We start from the raw sequence: 21,921 nt of genomic DNA, 5'->3' as shown, positions 1-21,921 counted from the left end.
TAGATCCCAATTAAAGAATAATCTCTACGAGAAAGTAGTCTTTGACTGCCAGATGTCATACAAGATGGTTGTTATGCAATGTTTACATATAGATTTTGTTTCTTCAAGATGGTCTCATCTTTTTGCAGCTGTGGCTGTCATCCTTTGCTGTTTCTGATACTGGCGTAGACATCACATTTCACGGCTTTTTGAAGATTTAACACAACAACTTTCTTCTGACACCTGTCATGAAAGCATTAATGTTCCATTTTGTTTGCTTAACATTAAATAATAGGCTAACATTTCATTTCTTTCTTTTTCCAAGTTCATCAACCTCATCTTTCTGCAGCTCTGTTTATCTTCTGACAGGCAGGGGTGGCACTGACAGGATAGAGTCCTGGCTTTTTGGGAACCGGAAGGTTCTCGGTTTGATTCCCGGTTTCCTCCTGGCTTTGTGTCAAAGTGTCCTTGAGCAAGACTGAACCCCTAACTGCTACCAATAAGCAGGTTTGCTGCCTTATGGTTGACTCCACCAGCTGTGTGTGGATGGGTGGACGGATGTAACACACATTGTAAAAGCACTTAGGGCTTTTCCCTGATAAAACCATAGAGGTATAATATAACTAGAGGGCGGATTGCCCCGGCCCCAGCTATCGTTTCAATGAATGTGCTCACTGGCGTTTTGAAGCACCCGGAAGCCTGCCGGAAGTAGAATTATTGAGTCGTTTTTGGACACACCGTAGATTTATGAGCATGCGCAGTAGTGTCTTTTTTGCGTTCTACGGCAGCCCGTGTGTCAAGGATTGAACGCGAGATATTTATGAAATTCACTGGAGATGCCTATGTATATGTAAATGCACATGTATTTATGTATAATATGTTTACATATTTATATCTATATATATAAATATATATCAGTATGTTTTGCTCGCGCATGTATTTCTCCCCGCCTGCAGTTCCAGCTTTGGCCACTGGGGTGGCGGCTTCAAGATTTCTCAGCGGTTCTGGGGGCTTGGATAAAACTTGCATTGGGGCGACCAGGCTAGTGCTAGCAGGTAGCACTAGCTACTAGCACTAACTACCTAGCTGATGCATACCACAGTAGTACGTAGCTGATGCCGGACAGCAAATCCCTGGTTTGACTCCCGGGTCTCTCTCACTATCAATAAAGGCAGAAAAAGCACACGAATTGGAAAAGGAAAAGAAACTGCATCGATCCAAGCGTGCAGAACCTCCTTCTCGTACAGTATAACAGTACTTTTCAGTTTTATAACACCATGGCCCATTCTATAGCCGTGAGTGTGATGATCCCAGTAAAAGCACTTTGGATAAAAGGTGCCAGAGGCATTGCTCTATAGCCACTCCGACTCGGAGGTCGAGGTTAACCATATGTTGTCATTTTGTTGGGGAGTTCACCTTGACCTCAGAGTCAATGGTGTAATGCTTTTTCTTAATCGTTTAGTGATATAGACCTGTACAAAGGCATACGATTTTATAGCCTTAGAATATGGTTATTATACCACATCTATATTATATAAACTAATCAGCTTGGTTGACTTGAGCTACCCCACCCCTCTCCCAACTGTATCGGTGTGATAACTATAGCAAGTTTTATCTCACATTTAATATGCTGCTCACGACAAGAATTGGGATATGCCTACTTATAAATAATACACGGTGTAGCAGATTGGACATGTCAGATTTTATTTTGAATGACCATCTGTTCCCAGGCTGGCCCTCCCACCTGATAATGTTTGAAAGCTATAGTTCATTGTGTTTGGGTCTGGGAATGAGTCTGGGGTTTGCTGCAAAGATCATAAAAGTGAAATATTAGATGAGTGGTGGTCAAAAAAAGGTTTAGTGTCTGTAAAAGGGCCTCAAATGCTGCAATCCATTATAAGTGGCAGAGAATAATTTTGGTGAGAGCTAATTCTCCAATACTTTTATTAGCCGGGTATATTGTGTGGAGCAAAGGGCCCTGTAATCCACAAACTATTCCAGAGTTCAGTACAAAATGTGTATTTATTTATATGTGTATCTACATTACATGTGTAATGCGTAGTTTGTACTTTAAAGAAAAGGATCAACACCAGGATTTCTCACAGATCCAAACGATATCTCCCTGGCCTGGTAGCTAGGTTGGGAAGACAGTGGTAGTTAGTTAGTTACTTACTTTATTGACATAATTGTATGAAGCATTGGGTCCAAACAATAGTCGAAGATCCATGAATAAAAAAGATAAAAGGTGCAATACATTCAAATATACAATACACAACACAAAATCCTTTGACTCATACACCAGGAGCTTTACGTAAATTACATTGCTCCAAAAGTGATAGGCAGGCATGTAGGATACATGGATTTCCAATGCTTCTACTTCTACTCCACTACATCTCAGAGGCAAATATCGTACTTTTACTTCATTACAATTATTTGAAAACTTTAGTTACTAGTTACTTTTTCTTTTCGAAACATACATGAACCACTTCAGCCCTATATACATTTCGGCCATTTGAAAATAGCCGATCTACAAGCTCACAATGCGTCGCGATGCGACGCATTGTGAGCTTGCAGATCTGCTATTTTCAAATGATTTTTATACATTTGAAAACTGGATAACGGGACATTCCGCATAATGAGTACTTTTACTTTTTGATGCCAATACTTTTGTACTTTTACTCAAGTACATTTTGAATTCTGGACTTTTACTTGTATTTCTATATTGCCTATGAGAGGAGAACCGAAAACCGTGTAAAGGTTATCCTCAAATAGTCCTAAATGTAAGGTGTACTGCTGGTGCTGCTGGTATAGAGTGGATGATTGTAGTACACAGGGTTGATTGTGCCTCTGCGATCAATTGTCATTTGCCGCCGACGAGTAGGCCTGTCACAATTATGACATAATCGTGTAATCGCAAATATTTAAAAAAGCAGATCTACAAGATTGCAAGCTTTGTAAGTATGTAGACCAGCTATTTTTACATAATATCCTTGTATTATTTCAGTTATTTGTCATATCTGCTCTGCGCCATGTTTTATTACGAAGCCTAGAAGGCAAACAGAAATACAAATTGTATTCATATGTTCAAATGTTCAATGCCAAACACACAATTAAATCCTTAATCGCAATTATTTGAGTGACAATTAATAGTCAACTTGAATTTGTAAGCGTGACAGCCCTACCGACGAGCACATTAGGCTCAACACTGTCTGATCAAATATTGAGTACTTACTTGCTGGTGCTGTTAATTACTTCATTTTTAGAGGTTGCGGCTGTCATATAGTATGTTTGTTTAAATCTTGTCCAAAGTCATTCAAATGCTACCGAACTTATCTGAGTAATTGAATCAATGTTAGCTAAACAAGACTGTGTATTCATAGGATGTTGCGTTCATGATATACAGTATGGCGTTTTTTTGTAAGAAATACGATGGGTCCCTCTGCCAATTACAACAGGTAAACAGTATGGAATATCAAAAAGTTACTCTGTGTTTCTGCAACACACAGTGATTTCTGTTAAGGTGCCCCTAGTTAACCCATTAAAATTAATTAATTAGTGTCATTTTAGATTTTTGCGTTGGCTATTAAAAAATAGCATATATACAAGCTCACAACGCGTCATTTTGTGCCACGGTGCGAGCTTGTACATGTGCTATTTTTTTACATTTTGTGAATTTTTTTGAAAGTATGAGAAGAACCGAATCGAACAATGCGTTCAATCACACCCAATCGTTGTGGGATATAAAAATGGTACATGCTTATCAGTGGTTTGCGATCTTATCGCTGGACTCAAGAGCAGGCTGTCAACATTATATTTAACAGTACTTACTGCAGCTCTGTCTATTTGTGACTGACTCAGGTTGAAATGCATGCTTTGTGTGATATACTGTAGCCCAGTGCTTCTCAAACTTTATCATGTCAAGGACCCCCAAAATGATATGTATTTGGCCACGGACCCCCATCTCAAAATATTTTGTTCCAGGGACCCCCCAGAAAGGTTTGCACAAATTGTAACTATTTTTCAAAAATAGCAGATCTACAAGCTCATAGCGCGGCACTCGGTGCCGCGCTATGAGCTTGTATATCTGCTATTTTTGAATATCCAAAGTAGAAAATATGGATAAAGGGGTTAAAATGATTGTGCTACGCTTTATTAACTAATTTTGCTGGGGACCCCCTGGTACCCCCCCACGGACCCCTGGGGGTCCCCGGACCCCACTTTGGGAACCAATGCTGTAGCTTACTTCAAAGTCTGTACTGTATGTGCTGCCAGAACATACGGTTTGCTTGCTTTGTGATGTATGCTTGCTTCATGTGATGTACTGTATGTGCCTGTGGTATGGGCCTTTAATGTCATTGTGTGTACTGAATGCCATTTTCCCCCTTTTCTTTCATAACCTTTAACATCAACCTGCCCAGAGACAGCGTATTATTTTTTAGCTAAATCACAGAATAGTGATGAAAATGCACGTGTATTGTTCCTGTTAACCCATTCAGACCGGGAACGCATCTGTGTGTGTCATTTTAAGATTTCTTTGGCTATTAAAAAATAGCAGATATACAAGATCATAGCACGGCACCGAGTGCCGCGCTATGAACTTGTAGATCTGCTATGTTTTAATCTTTGAATATATATATTTTTAAAGTGAACACTTTTAACTCTGTTACAATTTATGGGGGTCCCTGGAAAAAAAAAAAATTGAGATGGGGGTCCACGGCCAAATATATATAATATTTGAGAACCACTGATTATAGCAACATATGTTTTTTTTAAACTGTTAGGATTTTGAAGACATTTGTAGAATGCCCAGAAGTTAAGATTTGAGTTAAAAATATATATTCAAAGACCCACGATTTTTCCAAAAAAATAGCAGATCTACAAGCGAGTGCCACGCTATGAGCTTGTAGATCTGCTATTTGTGAATAGCCAAAGAAATCTAAAAATGACACACAGATGCGCTCCCGGTCTTAATGGGTTAAACGACTCAAACTGTGACCATGGGGATTGAATAGGCACCTTGAAAGGATTCCTGTTCAAATGGAAAAGGGAGCTGGGGTGTCTGAACGGCACAGTGAGTTTTCACTGAGCCATGCTGTACCAAATGCACGCCAAGGATCTAGGCTCACCTTTGATGATTCACTGCACTCCTCTTCCTATGGAGGAGAATGAGAAAAAGATCTCTTGCAGACACTTCACATCATATTGTTGCTGTTGGGCAGAGAAACTCGTATCTCCATATTTCATCTTTTTATGTCATTTTCACAGATGAATGCCCCACTTCGTTGCACAAGAGAAAATTGCTTATTTTGTGCTTTTACGTAGATCTGCTATTTAGACAATTTTTTAAGTGAAAGTTTGTCTGTGGGTTTTATGAACATTAACGAATGAAAAGTATAGTATTTATTTATAACTAAATAATAACTATATGGGATCCATTGGAATACATGTAATTTCTTTCCTGAAAAGTAACAGTTTTTGACATACAAGGTTTCTGCCCGACAGCAACGATATTCGTAATAAACGTGGGTACTAGTCCTTTTATTTCATGCTGACATTAGTTTGCATACTCTTTTCACAGCCAGTACTGTAGGCTATGTGTATTCTGCTTTTGTGAAGGTAGTTCATAGCACCGGAGACCTGCACATTCTACCATTAGTTGCCATTCCACTTGAAGAATAGACAATGCCGAGAAAATATCAAGATCCTTGACAAAGCAATACATTTGACAAAGCAATACAGTCTTTTTCTCCACATACGGCTGTTGCCTTTAGCGCTGCCCATTATAAAAATCCATATCAGTTGTTATTTGGCTTACTAGTTCTTAATAGTTGGCAACAATGCGGAAAAAAAGATATTTCTACTTTTCGGTCCATCTGTGTTTGCTCTTAAACCTTGGTTTACAAAGTGCTCAAAACCTGGCAATATGTTCTTCACCAGCAATAACAACCTTACAATATGACACTAAGCTATATTAGACAGACATGAATGCTACGCAATTCAAAGAAACGAAACAAACCCTGCCTGCACCAACATTTTGTTCTGTGTACAAGGCATGAAAAAAAAAAATCTGGAACATTTTGACATTATCGGTATTTATTAACTTGTTATTGCAAACAGTACAATAAGAATAATAGATTAACAGTTTGTACTGAGATCGAAATGAGGACATTTCCAGTACTTCATGTGACATGTTTTGTAAATTGACTTCATCCCTGACTTCCGTTTAAATTTTTAATCAAATGTTTTTTTGTTTTGTTTGTTTTTCTTGATATCCAGCCAAGAAAAAGAGATTTCTTGGCTGGACAGTTAGTATGTTGGTATCATGATCTCACACTCTAACCCTGACATGTCCACAGCCAATGCCTTTTCTCAGCACCCCTTTTTTAGCTTGTTGTTATGGTGATTTGGCAGAGAGTTGTGTAGACCATCACCATGGGAACAAGACAACTAAAAGCTGAGTGTTTGTGTGACAGTGATATGAAGGAGTTTGAAACAAAGATATCCCTTTCCCCCTCCATAGAGCCCTGAGACGCTGGGCTCTGAATCCTTCACTTGTTCTATGAACGACTCACTTACAATAGACATTCCTTACAATGGGGTAAAGGCTGCTACTTCCATTTTATTTGATTTGAATAGCATTACAAGCAGTGGATAAGCTGCTGAACTAGTATCGTGCAGAATTTATTCCAGGCGGTTGGGAATGCAGATTTGGCTCGAATAAGTTGAATCGCTGGAATGCCAAAGCTAGATGAAGTAGAATGGAGTTTTCTTTCTGTATTGTGTGTTTTTAAATAGAGCATGCTTGTGGTGATGGGGTGCAGTGTTTATATTCTAGCAATATTAACCAGACAGCATTGGCAGCCTTCACCCTGCTGTCATTAAAGGACATTTCTGGTTTGGGATTGTCTTTTAGGTATAGTTGAGTCATTAAAATACTGGCAGTATCCAGTAGTCATAAATGTTTGGTTTGTTGGGCTTGGGGTTTTCTTTTCCGGATGACTAGCGAGGAAGCTTGCCCCAGATGTGCTCATCAAAACTTCCCTGGTTAAATAAAAGTTGAGGAAAGAAATTAATACGATGGCATAAGGAAATGCATACCAGAAGGGTGGGGATGAAACACATCCCCACTGGCAATGAAATTTAATGATCAGAGGCAGGGAAATCAAGTGCAGAGGGGAACCCCATCCCCCAGTAACTTGGCAAACTAATCTTATTTCTTAATCGTACATTATTTCCTGAAGCCAAGTTGAAGACTTGCTGTTCCCTGTGCCAATGGAAAAACTATAAGATAATATGCATAGATAGACAAATACTTTGGAAAAGTTGTCCTGATCAACCATAGATTACAGCTTTATAACATTGAGGTTTTTATTTCCTTACAGTGAAAGCTTGTAGCTTAAGGCAGTCATGTACTGAGGCTGATCAATTAAATGTAAGACTAGAACACTACCTGAGGTCATATCTCACAGCTGGAAATGTTACAGTAACAGCTGTACGTTTTTCTTCTGGAGAGACGCATCCAAAATCAAAGCTTCAAACAAATCTGGCCCATAACCTCATTTTCTCATACAGTCTATCTCAGTCATTAGTGAATTGCAATGCGTTGTGAGCTTGTAGAACTGCTGTTTTCGGCCAAAGTTTGCCTGTTTTCACTAAATGCTTTCCTATTTATGCTGTATGTTCGCCTACAGTATGCATAATGTTCGCCTATTATGACATGCCCAGAATAGGGACTCTAGGTTTTATGTGGTTAAGAATGATGGTAACTTAGGTACAAATGACAATGGACCCAGATGGATCCATAATGGTCAATTGACACTCAAATTCACACTGACCATTTAACCACACACATTTTACACACAGGCAAATTTGACATAATCTAATACTTACTAAAATAAAATAACTGATTACATTATATTATCTACAATGTACAGTATTTGCCATTAAACTTAAGTCATTACCTTTGACCAATGAATGACAAAATAATACAAAATACGTCATACTGTTGATTACAATGATCATTAATAGCCTCGGTCAAGGTAAATACATTTGGTGATAAATAGGCTAAACTTAGTAGTTTAGTACTAGTCTTAATAGAACTATGAGCTATACTGTATATACTGTGACTGTGTGTTTTGATATTTTGCCTGGCCTCTCGGTTAGGCTTGTGTGTTTTTTTCTTTTCTTTTTTATCTAAATTATGATGTACAGTATATGCATCTATATTCATAGCCTAGATAAAAATGAATGATGCTTTATTATCCCCAAAGGGCAATAATTAGTAATGTGGAGCTGAATGTGGTCTAGTGCAGTGAAAGAATGCCAAGATGTAACTTAACTTACGGCATTAATTAAACCCACAACATTTAGAATAAAAACACCCTGAAACCAGGCTACTCCAAGGACAATATTGAAATTAGATGTAGCCTAGCGTTGCGTCCAAACTCTTGAGTTTGCAATCTCTCAGCATAGCCAGAGTACCCTGTATGAATGATGTGACCGATGAAGCGAATTTCTGGCATCAGCATTCCTCGGGGTTTCCTTGATGGAGTGACATTGATACAGATTGGTCAGAATGATGGTTTGCTGTCAAGTTCACAGGAGTTGAGTCTAATGCAAGGCTAGCATTCTGTAAGTGTTATGGACCTGGCTTCATATTGTGTTTCCTTGTGTTAGTGTCATTCAGAAATATTTTTTTTTCTTTCATTCTTTTTCATGTGATGGATATTTCAGAGGTGGATCCTGTTCAATGACGTATCAAATCTTAATATTGTCCACAAAGTGTTTAATCCTCCTAAAAATTGTGTAGATTAAAAACATATCTTCTGTGGAGGAATTACATAACTCAAAGCCATAAAAAGGGATGGGGGAGGGGGGCAAAGATTCATGTATTGTAAAAGCTACAGGGACACAATAAGCCACTGGTTCTCAACATGGAATTCGGGGACCTCCAGAGGTCCTTGAGGGGTTCCAGGGGGTCCCCAACAAAGTGATTGATAGTTTGGAATCAAATAGGAACTTAGGGGTCTTTAACTCCTGAGTGTACAAATGGACCCCACAAGGGTCCATTTGGTTCCATTTGTTCACTCTCAGAGTTAAATTAACACTGAGGATTCCACAGGTTAGATTGGGGTCCCAGATACAAATCGTATCAAATGGGGAACTCTGTGACCTATTGCATTTCAAACTGGAGGTCCTTGAAATGAGAAAGGTTGAGAATCACTCCAACGGGCTACTCTGTATTCAGAAGATTGTGAAGCTCGGTTAACCACATGAGGCTTGTCCCCTCTGGAGAATTCTATAGATTGTGTGAGACGCAGATAGCATTGAGGCACATATCGCAGTGCCACAAGGCATTCACATCCTTTCATCAATCCATTCTACTCATGCATGCAGTAGCTGTGCCTGTAAGGGTCCATTTGGCAGCATAAGAACAAAAGCTATATGAGGCGTCTTAGTGGCACAGAGGGCTAAGGCACATATGACGTATTTGCTACTTTGTGGGTCCAAATGTGGCACATGCAATCCTTCCTCGCAAATCCTTTGTTACATTATAAACCTCTCTTTTAGCTTGTCAGTTACTCTCTATCCGTATGGTAATGCCAACCTGACGAGGTCCATTGATGTGTAAAAAAAATGAATGAAAAGAAGTTCAAGTTTTCTTAGTGATTACATTTTTGTGTGTGAATGAGTTATGTCTGTATTTTAGACCGTAAAGTAATCCACCAGAAAGTTTGAGTCATAGGATTTCTGTTTAAATGCACATCCCACTGTCCTGATATGGCTGAAACAATATGCAAAAATATAGGTAAAACAGATGATACATCTCTGATTAAAAAGTTAGCTCAGGATAGCATGCTACTGCTGGTCAGATAAGTTGTGATTATTTTTTCATCCAAATCATAATTTCTGTTGCTACAATTTCATGCAGAATCGAGTTACTAAACCAAGCCATGGTAAGCATGCTACATCGATGAATCCCAAACAACAATACATTTTAGTTCATTATTTAAAGGTGTTTGTGTGGAGAAAAGGCATAGTTTGAGAGGGCAGTAGTACATGCAAAACCCTAATCCTGGTCTGGAGTCAGTTATTATGGTCGGCCCATGGACTGGTTAAAGAGATGAAAAGGCTTTAAGTAGTAGAGTGCACTGCCACATACATTTCAATTTATCACAGTCATAGTCATTTGGCTTGTTCGGAGACTTTGGCAGTAATGTAAAAGTAGTTCTTACGGTAAAGAGGTGTCAGGGTTTCACCCAGCTGTTTTACGTTTAAAGATTGAGGTTTAAGGGTTGGATGGCCAATTTAAATAATTTGGTTGCATGCAGTGTCTAGTGTGTGCTGGTCAGTTGACATCAACAAGCGAGGTTCGGACGTCTCCTGAATGTGAATCAGCTCGGTCAGAATAAAGGCACCACATGCAAGATTCAGTTGTTGGCTCTATCATAATAGTTTCCCAAGAGACAGATAAGTCAGACTGTCCATATATATATACTGTAACCTATGTTAATATATGTTAATAATATGAATGTCAATATGAATTATGGATCATATTGCAGATGTTATTAGGCATCAACAATGAATTATTCTGCTGAATTAAGTACTGTATATGGGCATTGGATATGGTACTCTATGATGCTTACTAAAGAAAATTCAGAATGCTGCCTTGACATAATATTCTGTACAGTATGGAGCATCCTGCTGCGAAGGTTAGAGGCAGGGCCAGGAGAAGTGCTGGATGAAAAAATCTTTTTAACTTCTTTTCTAATCAACTGCATTGCTTTTTATTGTACTGTATGTAGGGCTGGGTGGCATGGACACGATCAAACATGATATTTCTGACCAAATACCTTGATATTGACGATAATATTCTATTGCGATAATATCAATCTTTTTTAAATGTTTTCGAAATCTTCAAAAAGTAGCTCAATGCATCTCTTGGAGAGCTTGTAGATCCGTTTTTGATATTTTTTTTAAGTAAAAAATACATTTTAAGTGATTCGAATTAGGAAAAGACAACACTTGTGCCATATCACGATATTACCATATCTAAAATCCCAGACAAAATCTAGTATGATATCTAGTATATATGACTTTATTCTACATAAATGACATTTCTAAACCATTTTTTTAGTATAGCTTTGGTGGTACGTGTAAAGCATTTTGACCATTTATGAAATACATTTACTTTCTCAAGTACATCTCACATATCATACTTTTTATGCTTTTTGGTAAATGAATGCCCTACTTCATCGTACAAGAGTGTCACGTAAAGTAGTAGGCCGGAGAGTCATTGTCGGTATCAGCTAAGAACGCGGGAGTCTATCCCCGTTACAATGCGCTAGACCCCTGGGGTCTAGCGCAATTTACCGAATTCACCATTTACCGAGCACCATCTCCATTGCCATTTGCGAAAGGGCCCCCACCCCCCTCCTTGCGCCAGGGCCCCGCGATTTTGCGCTACGCCACTGGACAATATACAGTAGCTCATCACGCGAAAGCCTGAAATTTACTTTCATTCAAAACCTAGCAGGACTCGTACAAACAAGTAGGGGACAGTTTTGGCTGTATACTGCACCGAGGGAACCTTCCAGAAAAGTAAGGTTCCTTCAGAGATGGACAAAAATATTAGACTTTTCATCGATTGATGATGCAATCCATTTTACATTACGAGTCTTTATTTCCATACTCTCAGAGATATGGATAAATGAATCAAAATTTTGGTCCTGGCCCTCTCCACTAGACAGCTTTTTTTAAATCCTTACATCATCATGAAAATTCTATGAATAAGCGATAGGAAAAGGCATAAATATTTTTTATATCTCTGATTTCCCAAACATCCTGAAAAAGTGGAAGATGATCACGTGGCCGACGGAGCGTAGATCATCAGACCAGGGTATTGATATTCAGTGTAATGTAGAGGAGGGCAGGGGGAAAGGGCTGAGATGACGATCGATAGGAAAGCTCCAGGGGATGCCACATTAGTAGGGGAGTAAGCATGCTGCAGCTTTTCCTCTAAACTCCCAAACATCTTCTTTCCTGATATTTTCCTTAGGAGATGTTTATTCAATCTGTGCCTTTCCTCACAACATCTGGCTTCCACGGTCAACTGCTTTCATATCACATAGGCTGCAAGATGTGCACACTTCATTTCAGCATTCTGGTTCACTAAAAGCATATCCTTAAATGAACGTCCTACCAGGAAATAAGCAACAGAAAATTCAGTTACCTCTTATCCCTCAGAAGGGAAGCAATATCTGATGGATCCTAAGTGACTCTTAAGTAAGGTATGGAGTTTAAGTGACTATTCCAAAAGCCTTTGCTAAATCAAAATTCTTATTTGGAAATTACCGGGTTGATGTCATATAATAATGTCTTGCCTCATTGTGGTTATGAAACAAACCTGAAATCTTGAAATGTTAGGTGTGTGTGTGTGTATATATATATATATATATATATATATATATACACACACACACACACACACACACACACACACACACACACACACACACACACACACACACACGCACACACACAATAGGGCTAGTACATGTAATGTACAGACCTTTGTTTCACATAAGTTTCCAGAATTGCGTGCGGCTCTATGGTAGTATGCCAGCTATTTCCGTATTATTATGTTTTTCAGTTCCATGAACCAATATTTAGTTTAGCTGTCAATCATATTTCTTTCTGCTGCTGAAGACTAACTTTGATCTGCATAGCTATTATGCAAACAAAGTGGCTTCTTGGCAACTCAAGCACTGCCTGAGCTAATTATATTTAGACATATTCCATATTTTGTCAATAACAGGCTTACAAAGGATGGCAACATTTCAGGTTTGTGTGGCTTGTCAGCTTGTGAGTTTACGTTTCCATTCTTTTATACCATACCAGTCTATCTTCATCACGTCTATATGGTGAATCAGTTAGATTATGAGTGGAATTTTAAATCTTTAATTTCTACTTTCTTTTTGAGAATTAATAATGAAAACATTATTGTGTTGCTGTGCAGAAGCAGCTGCTTAAGAATCCCGTTTTGAGAGGGACTCTTTAGTATGCAACAAACCTGATATATCTCTGAACAAGATTCTCCACTAAAATAAATGGAGAATTCAGAATATGCGTTATGTCTGCTATCGGCATAACGGCACAAGAGGATCAAACTTGCTGTTAGCTTCAAAGTGGTCCTATACAGCATCTTTCATTAGTCCCCATCAAACAAAGTAGTCTGATGGATGTGAATGAGCCCTGAGAAGAGCACCTTCCTTCCCCCCACGCAACAACAGATGTTTCATGTAACAGGAGCACAACAGGAAGAGCATTCAACTCAATTTGGCCCGAGGTCTAATAGGGAAGCCAGTGAAAGTGATAGGGTTTCAACCCTGGAAGCCCATCTGTATCCACCCACCCACTCTGTGATCGCTGCCAGTGAGTGGAGCCCGGAGCACCCACGACGCACCGAGAGCCCGTAATAATCATCCCGTCTCTCTCGTCTGCACCGCCGGGACGCGGCTCGAGCCCCGAGGAGGACGGGAGGGGGGGTGTACACAATGAAATCCTCAGTGTTCCTTTAACCCATGAAGACCGGAACGCATCTGTGTCATTTTTCGATTTCTTTGGCTATTAAAAAATAGCAGATATACAAGCTCGTAGATCTGCTATTTTTTGAAAAATTGTGAAAATCTGTGCAAATCTTTGAATATATATGTTTTTTAATATTTTTGACTCAAATATTTGCTTCTGGGGATTCTACAAATGTCTTCTAAATCAGTTTTTTTTATTATGTTGCTATAATATATGTGGTTCTCAAACTTTTTTCATGTCAAGGACCACCCAGGTTCCAGGGACCCCCCAGAAGCAAAGATTTGAGTTAAAAATGTTCGCTTTAAAAATATACATACATTCAAAGAGTTGCACACATTTTCATGATTTTTCAACAAAATAGTAGATCTACAAGCTCATAGCTCTATGAGCTTGTATATCTGCTATTTTGGAATAGCCAAAGTATAAGATAATGGTTAAAGTGGTTACACAGATGCGTTCCCGGTTTGAATGGGTTAACTCTGGGGGTTCATTATGGGTTACATTTGTGCACTCTCTGAGTTACAAGTGGATAAATTAACATGTTTCTGTTCATGATTCATCATAACCTATTCAGTGCATTCATTGTATGAATATAAAAATCGGTTTATGTAGTCTGTTGTACCATGAGAATGAGAGTCCTGCAGTCCTATTAAGAGACACTTCATCACATTGGTTCTTCCATAATGTAATGGTTAGAGCGTCAAGCATAAAATTGCAGCGTCCCCATGTTTGGTTCTGGGTCGGGGACTTGTGTTTACAGGTCATCCCCTACCCCTTGTTCTCCTGTGTCTCTCTGCTGTCTGGCCAAAGCATCGGAAAGACACACTCCATTACAGATCCCTCAGAGTTGTGGGCATTGACCCAATGCCCTATTGGCCCTGTGTGGTCCCTTTGGCACCAAACCCACTCACTCCCCTTAATAGATATCCGATTTCAAGCGGTGGGAGTTAGCTAATGAAAAACATCTACAAGATTTGCATTGGGATGGAATTATGGTTGTAAAAAAAAAAGAAAAGGAAGGAGAATGCTGCAACACCCCATTCTTTTGCTTGCTCTAAAACTCAAATGGATGTTTGAGTAAATATAGGGGGGTATAAAAAAGAAACAACACATGATCATGATCAATAGGTTTGGGTGATCTTCTGCAGACACTTTTTTTTTTGTTTTGTGGAATGTTGCCCGGGCTGCTGCCTCATCTTTTGTTGACCCGGCACTGTGTGCCATTCTCTTTTAGGACACACACACACACACACACACACACACACACACACACACACACACACACACACACACACACACACACACACACACACACACACACACACACACACACACACACACACACACACACACACACACACACACACACACACACACACACACAGAGAGAGAGAGACATCCATGGATTCCTCTGCCTTGTATTATTGGAATTCCAGCCACATGTTACTAGAGAGAGAGAGAGAGTGTCCCCTCCCCCTCCTCCTGGCATCCTCTCATTCTCATTGCTTTCTCGGGGGGCCAGGGCAGACAAAGAGGAGGAGGGGAACATAGGGAGAGCTGCATGGGCTAATTCATCAATAATCTTTACCTAACCCGCCCGCCCCTCTCGCTCGCTCTCTCTCACTTGTTTGGCCTAAAGGCATCCAAGCAATACATCCATTCCAACCCCCATCTAGTCCCACCTCACACGCACACACTCACCTTTTACCACAGACACTTGCACGCACACGCACACACACACACACACACACACACACACACACACACACACACACACACACACACACACACACACACACACACACGAACGAGAGTCTGCCTGAACATGTCCAGAGGGAGAGGATGAATCGAGTCAGAGAATGTTCATTTTTTTTCTCCACCTCATTGTGTGGATGTGTGTGTGGGTCTAAGTCAGGCCCTTTGAGGGCTGTATGTCTTAGCTCAGTCTGGGAGCTAAAATGGTGATTATAGACTAGAGACTAGGTGTGGCAAGATGGGGCGGTGTCAGAGGCTTTGTCTGTAGCGGCGTACAGCCCACCAGCTGGGAGGAGGCCGTGCCTGTCTGTTGGAGACTGCCCCGGAGCGGAGTGCAGTCTGGGATTCAAAGAGCCACAGCACAGGGCTACACCACGCTGGACTACGACCTTAACCACAGAGACTTACAGCAGCACAAGTTCAAGAGGCTCGCCCGGGATCTTTTGTAACCAACGCTGTTGTGTGAACAGTGTGAACTGCCAATGCACTTTCTTTTCTTTTTTTTTACAATTTTATCTTTTTTGTACATGACTAGATACGATTTTCTAAAGCAATACACGCGAAAAGAAAGAAAGAAACTTCTTTGGAGTCTCTTTGAGTAACAGCTTTTGAAGAGGTGGCTATTTTTCAGGCTTCAGAAAGCTTTTCTGATTTTTTTCATTTTACATTTTTTCAGTTTTAAGGATACATCTTCAATGATAAATCCATGTGGAATATGGGACTTTTTTTCTATGCTTTGGACCGTGGGGAAATGCAAAATCTTTGCGTTCAGTTCTGGGTAATTTTGATAAGTATGTCACATTAATGCTGCTTGTTCTATGAGGACTCTAGCCTCTTTTGACTGCTACAGTATAATGAGTTAAGCTCTGCATGTTAGATCAGTTGACTGGACATTTTCCACTAGACACTGTATGTAAATTGATATGCCATTGTAGCTGGAGTCGAGCGTTTCTCTGTACTTTTGGCCCTTAAATGATGAGCCATGCTTTTGTGGTTTAGTCTGTTTGAAAGTTTTGCAGTGTTAAAGTTTTGGAGTGGCTATTGAGCTTTGTGTGCATCGCATTGGAGGACCAAATGATTTAGCACTTGGTCACATCACAACGATAATGATCAGTTGCCAGGCAACTTCTGCAACACGTTTCTTTGGGTAGCCTGCCCTCAGGAGCCGGGACGCTTGACATGTATTGGCCAGCTATCAGCTGATTAGTGTGAGCTGACCTTCTCCCCAATCCCCCACTTTTTGCGGCTCAGTGAGCGGAGCTGACCTATGTGAATACCTTCCATCTGTCCGTTCCCGTTTGTCCCTTCCGTTTCTCTCTCTCTCTCTCTCTTTCTCTGTCAATTTTCAATTCAAATCAATTCAAAGAGGCTTTATTGGCATGAGAAAACATACGTTTACATTGCCAAAGCAAAAGTTGAACAAAACAATCAAAACACTCTCTCTTTCTCTGTCACTCTCGCCCTTAATTTCTTTTCAATCTCACTTTTTATCATTGTTGTATTAGTGGTATGGAAAAAAAGAAAGAGATCGGCTAAAAAAAGAAAGAGATCTGCTATTTGCAGCGAACGTATTTAATTTAGAGCGAAAACATCAAAGACACCTGTATAGAGCCCTGAGGGACTCTCTGCTCAACAACTAATGGAGTTTAAGTGCACGGTTAACCTCTTTCAACTTTTCTCTCTCTCTTGTTGTTTTCCCCAGCGCTTGCAGGTAGAATCTCGCCGACCGGCGCAGACGGTCTCGTCAGTTCCTCGGCGTCGACCGCCAGCCCAGCGCCTCCTCATGTCTACCTTCCCGCCAACTTCAAGCTCTCAAACGCCCAGCTGGCGTTCTTCCTGCGAGAAGCCCAGGCCACGGGCCAGACCGTTGGCGGCGGTGGCAGTGCCCCTAGCTCTGGACACCCACTGCAGCGCTCGGAGAGCTTTGTAGTGTTCCAGACAAAAGACCTGCCTGCCATAAACATAAGCTTCGGGCCCTTTGCCCAGGACCAGGCTCTGTCCAAGGAGCTCCTCCAGCCTGCCAGTCCGCTCGACATCCCCGGGCAACTGACAGTCAACTGGAAGGTGCGGGCGTTCATCGTGCAGGCGCGGGTCTTCTCGAACAACCCCACAGTGCAGGTGTTCTTCTACATCGCGGGCCGCGACTGGGACGACTTCAAGGCCCAGGACAATCTGCCCTGCGTCCGGCTCCACGCGTTCCGCGACGTCCGCGAGACCAAAACCTCCTGCCGGATGAGAGGCAACCTGGCGCAGTGCCTGGCCCAGCTGGAGCTGCCCGCCTCTTGGTTCAACACCAACATGGCCCCCTTGGGACGGAGGAGAGGCTCCAGCGACGGGCTCCTGGACGGCCTCACCAGCGAGACCCTCCAAGCGGAGCTTTACTACACCCTCCACGAGCCCAGCGTGGGAGGAGAGTGCGTTGAAGGTCAAAGGGGCGCCGGCTCCAGGGGAGAGCCGCCGTCGCATCACCCCCTGCTGCGCATCGGCAGCATCAGCCTGTACCAGGCCAGCCAGGAGCAGCTGCTGGTGGACAAGCAGCTGGACAAGAACATGTTCCTCCGGCTGCCTGACAAACCCCTGAAGCCAGGTGAGACTCTCAGGATCTCCCTCTACTTGATGCCCAACTCCACCATCGAGCAGTTCACCCTCAAGTAAGTGTCCTTTGACCTGACCTCTAACCCCTGAAAGCTGCACATACATTGCGATTTCATTCCATTTCCATCCAGCATTAAGCTCCGTTCACACAAAACACTATAAATCATTCACCATTGTCTTGTTATAGTGGATGAAGTAACTTGGAGTAACTTGAGATGTTGATGATGAGATAGAATGATGTTTAAAACTATATCTTTATAGTTACAGTAGTGCTTGGTATCAGGGTTGCCAGATCTGCTTATTATAATTTCCCCTCAATATTTTATTTGAAAATAGCCGATCTACAAGCTCACAACGCGTCGCATCGCGACGCGTTGTGAGCTTGTAGATCTGCTATTTTCAAATAGCTGATGTATATGTTAAAGTGCTCATGTGGCCCACCATCGCTTCTTTTGGGCTGGTTTTCCTAGACCTGGTTGCTTGTTTCTCTCACAGAATCTGGGCAGCACTGCTTGGTATGAACAGTCCTTTAGGCAAAGCCAGGGCAAAATGGCACAATGAGGATGAGACTAATTCAGTCAGTGGTTTCTGTTCAAATCCCTTCTTCCATTAAAGTCAGATTTGGCCTTAAAATAAGTAGTTAATACTAGCCTTGGAACTCGTTGTTTTGACTGATGTTTTAGTCACTGTAATAACATTATAATTATTAGGACCCGAGCACCAAAGGCCCTATTGTAATGAAAGGATTATTGTTGGGACACATTAATCAAATTTTTGAAGGGCGAGAGGTGCTCGAAACTTTTTAAAACTTTGCACACACATCAGAAGTAGCCTATTGACGAATTGGTGTGGCAAGAAAAAAGCCTCTTGGTGCCATGACGTTAACCCAACAGGAAATCAGCCGATTTGAAATGATTGTGACATTTTAGTGCCATTTCAAGGGTTGTACTGTATCTATCTCCTCCTAAGAGGCTCATCAGACTCATCTCATACATGCTCAGTATATAGGCTTAGTATATAGGCCCTATGAAAGTGTATGTTTGGTCATGTAACAAGAAGTAGTTTGCGTCTTCTTGACTGCGCCAAACCTCATGCTTGACAAGAGTCCCAGCCTGAACACATCTACGTGCTAACATTGATAATCATAGCACCACCTACTGGCAACAGGAAATTACATGTTTTATACTTTGTGTTACTCCTAGCGGGCTGACCATATCCACCTGTGGTCAGAAAAGCCTTAAAGCCTTCATGATGCTTTAGTGTGAAGATTGTGAGTTTTCATTGGTGTAGTGGCATGGCACATTTCAATGTTACGCCATGAAAAAAGAAACTCGAAAGGTGTTTCGAGTCCACATGCTCATATCTTTTTCCACATTGCACAAGTTGTATGAGAGTTCCAGTCTGTACTCAAATCTACAAGCTTGAATCTACAATTTTTTAATTCTATTCATAGTCATAGCACTACCTACTGGTGATCGGAAGTTATAGTCTTTATACTTTTAAAAACTACATCTGGGTGCTAGGTAGCGTGGAAACCAACCGAATCTGGCCCCGCTCGGTTGTGATTGGATTTCGCTGCCCCCAAAGTTGTGGGGCACCAATCAGGGCCCAGTATGCAAATGTGAGGCGGGGTTATCACCAGAGGAATTTTCTTTATTCCGTCCCTTCGAAATGCAGGTTCCACACATAGATTCCAGACTAATGTCTACACAGTGATATTAGTCTGGCCATGCCAGGCTAGGTGCGAGGGCCCAATAATTACTACTTGCAGGATTAATATTAAAATTGAAATATTGGTTCCCACATAAACGTACTGTTACATATACTCTGCCTTCTCTGCCCCCTTCCCTTGTATTTCTGTATTAGGCATTTACCTCCAATAGATGCTAGAATACTATTATGCCCATTTTACCTCTGAAAAGACAAACGACTATGTTGCATTTTTCTCATTAATGTTCATTCCTCTCAGCCCAGGAAGTTGCCAGCAGTAATTAAATGCCAGGCAAGATAAAGTAGAGGGAAAGAGGTAGTATTGAAGTCTCTTTGGCCTTTTCAAGTGTTTAACATACGAAGCACATTTTGTTTACTCAGTACCTGATCATACAAATCATTTGTAGTGCACTTCATGGCTTAATTACTAAAGTTTGTCGTAAACTTTCCAGTGTAGAATATATATTCTGGTGTTAAGCAGTACTTAAGTACTTAACCTTATCCAGGAAGTGCTCGCTGAGCGTGAGTGCACATTTTCAGATAAAAGTACTGCTTCACACTCGCCGTTTACAATCCAGAACAGTCCTTGTGTTGATGACACTTGTTTATAAATGTCTACATTGGTAGCGTGTCATCTCTCATCTGTCACAGCTCCATCAGCAGAGATGTCCATCTTGACAACCAAGGTTCATGAATTGAATGAAGGGGGGTGACCATAGCTGAATGTGTAGAGAGCCCGCCTAGGAAGCAGAAGGTCTCGGGTTCGGTGGCCCCGGCAATGTGTCGAGGTGTCCCTGAGCAAGGCACTTAAACCTGATCTGTACCTGGTTGTGCAATGATCTATACATGGAGCATACTGTAATACAATGTTTCTAATTGGGTGTATTCTTTGCTATACCATTACCTATTTAGAAGTCATTTTTAATCAGATGACTTGATCGCTCTCCCCATGGCAATAGGAGCATGAAGTGTATTCATTAACAATTAACAACATTACTATTCCTCATGAGCGTGGCCCACTTCTTGTGGAATTAGAGCTTAGGGGATGTGAGACATGTCTAAGTTTAGTTTCTGCACCTCTCATCAATGCTATGTTGTTGATTAGAGAATAAATTAGGACTCACACTCATATGCGCAAAAAGAGAAACAAAGTGATGAAGAATATAGAAAGTAATTTCGAGAAACAGGCTGAATATCAGTGAGCAACCGAGGAATGATGATGAAACTTGTTGTAAAAGTGACTGTTGTCATTATAACAAAAGCTCTCAGAGACTTCAGTATAGGGATTTGCACAGAATTAATTAGGCTTCAATAACTCATTAAGCCCCGGCAGGAATGACACCGCTACAATTTGCGGCTACAGAAAATGGTTCATTAACGTTATCTCGCAGTGCAGCAGAAAAGAGTCTTACAATCTCCAAAAGTTATGGACTCTCAAAAATCCCTGCCGCAACGGCCCAGTTTGACCTTTTTACACACGCTGTTGAGCTATAAAATATTATTATTTCATTTCACTGGTTCCACTTCTGGCCGGTCCAGTACTTCGCAAAGTAAGGATGTTAAAGTGCACCTTTCTGTTTCTGAAAAACTCACTTTTCCCTGTTGAGTATCCTGACCTAGAACAAAGCCCATTTGCAGGAGGCTAAAGGCTCACTTATACTTAGCTTCGTGTCGGAGTCGGAAATAGACGATCTACAAGCTCAGAACGAGTTGCGCTGGGACACATTCTGAGCTTGTCGATCGGCTGTTTTCGGTGCACAACACCGACGCGCAACTAAGCATAAATCAGCCTTTACTCCTGGCTGCACACCAAGTACTTCTGTTTTGGAATACAAGTGCATTAGAGGTTGAGAACCACCATGTTATATCATGTACCTACGTATCGACATAACGATCTACATCTGTCTTTTCTTTGTTTTTTACATCCCCGTCTCTCGTGGTGTGTGTGGGTGGGTGTGTGGGTGGGTGTGTGGGTGGGTGGGTGGGTGGGTGGGTGGATGGATGGGTCATGGGTGGATTTTATTTCTTTCACTTGTCTTTTCACTCAAGACAGTGCAGTTGCCACTCCCAAGCTGTGATGCAGTAGGTGAGGATGCTTTCTGTGGTACAATAGTAAATAAAGGTTTATCAGTTTGGTGGGATATTAGAGTGCATGGGCTTTCTTCAGCCTCCTCGGGAAGAACAGACGTCGGGTTGGGCCTTCTTTATCAGGGTAGAGGTGTTGAGGGCCCAGGAGAGGTCTTTTGATATGTGGACCCCAAAAACTCTGAAGCTGGTGAGTGGTGACACGCT

The 21,921-nt window shown here is 41.2% G+C and overlaps 1 protein-coding gene across 2 annotated transcripts in view; it reads left to right on the top strand.

The window, feature by feature from the left end:
• The window catches only part of tmem132e (transmembrane protein 132E), a 467,019-nt gene that overhangs the window by 306,581 nt on the left and 138,517 nt on the right, over window positions 1-21,921 (top strand). Inside the window, exons 1-2 of one of the 2 annotated variants that reach the window (XM_084074772.1) lie at window positions 15,910-16,115; window positions 17,027-17,975. In XM_084074772.1, the coding sequence (XP_083930898.1) occupies window positions 16,031-16,115; window positions 17,027-17,975 (1,034 nt within the window). In that variant the 5' untranslated portion in view covers window positions 15,910-16,030. Of the gene's footprint in view, window positions 1-15,909; window positions 16,116-17,026; window positions 17,976-21,921 lie in introns of those variants that run through there. The other variant, XM_084074773.1, reaches the window with a different exon arrangement.

This window comes from Gymnoscopelus microlampas, assembly GCF_963454915.1.
Source record: "Gymnoscopelus microlampas genome assembly, chromosome: 12".
NCBI classification, from domain to species: domain Eukaryota; kingdom Metazoa; phylum Chordata; class Actinopteri; order Myctophiformes; family Myctophidae; genus Gymnoscopelus; species Gymnoscopelus microlampas.
The sequence above is the reverse complement of the archived record's forward strand: the minus strand, read 5'-3'. Positions and strand labels throughout refer to the sequence as shown.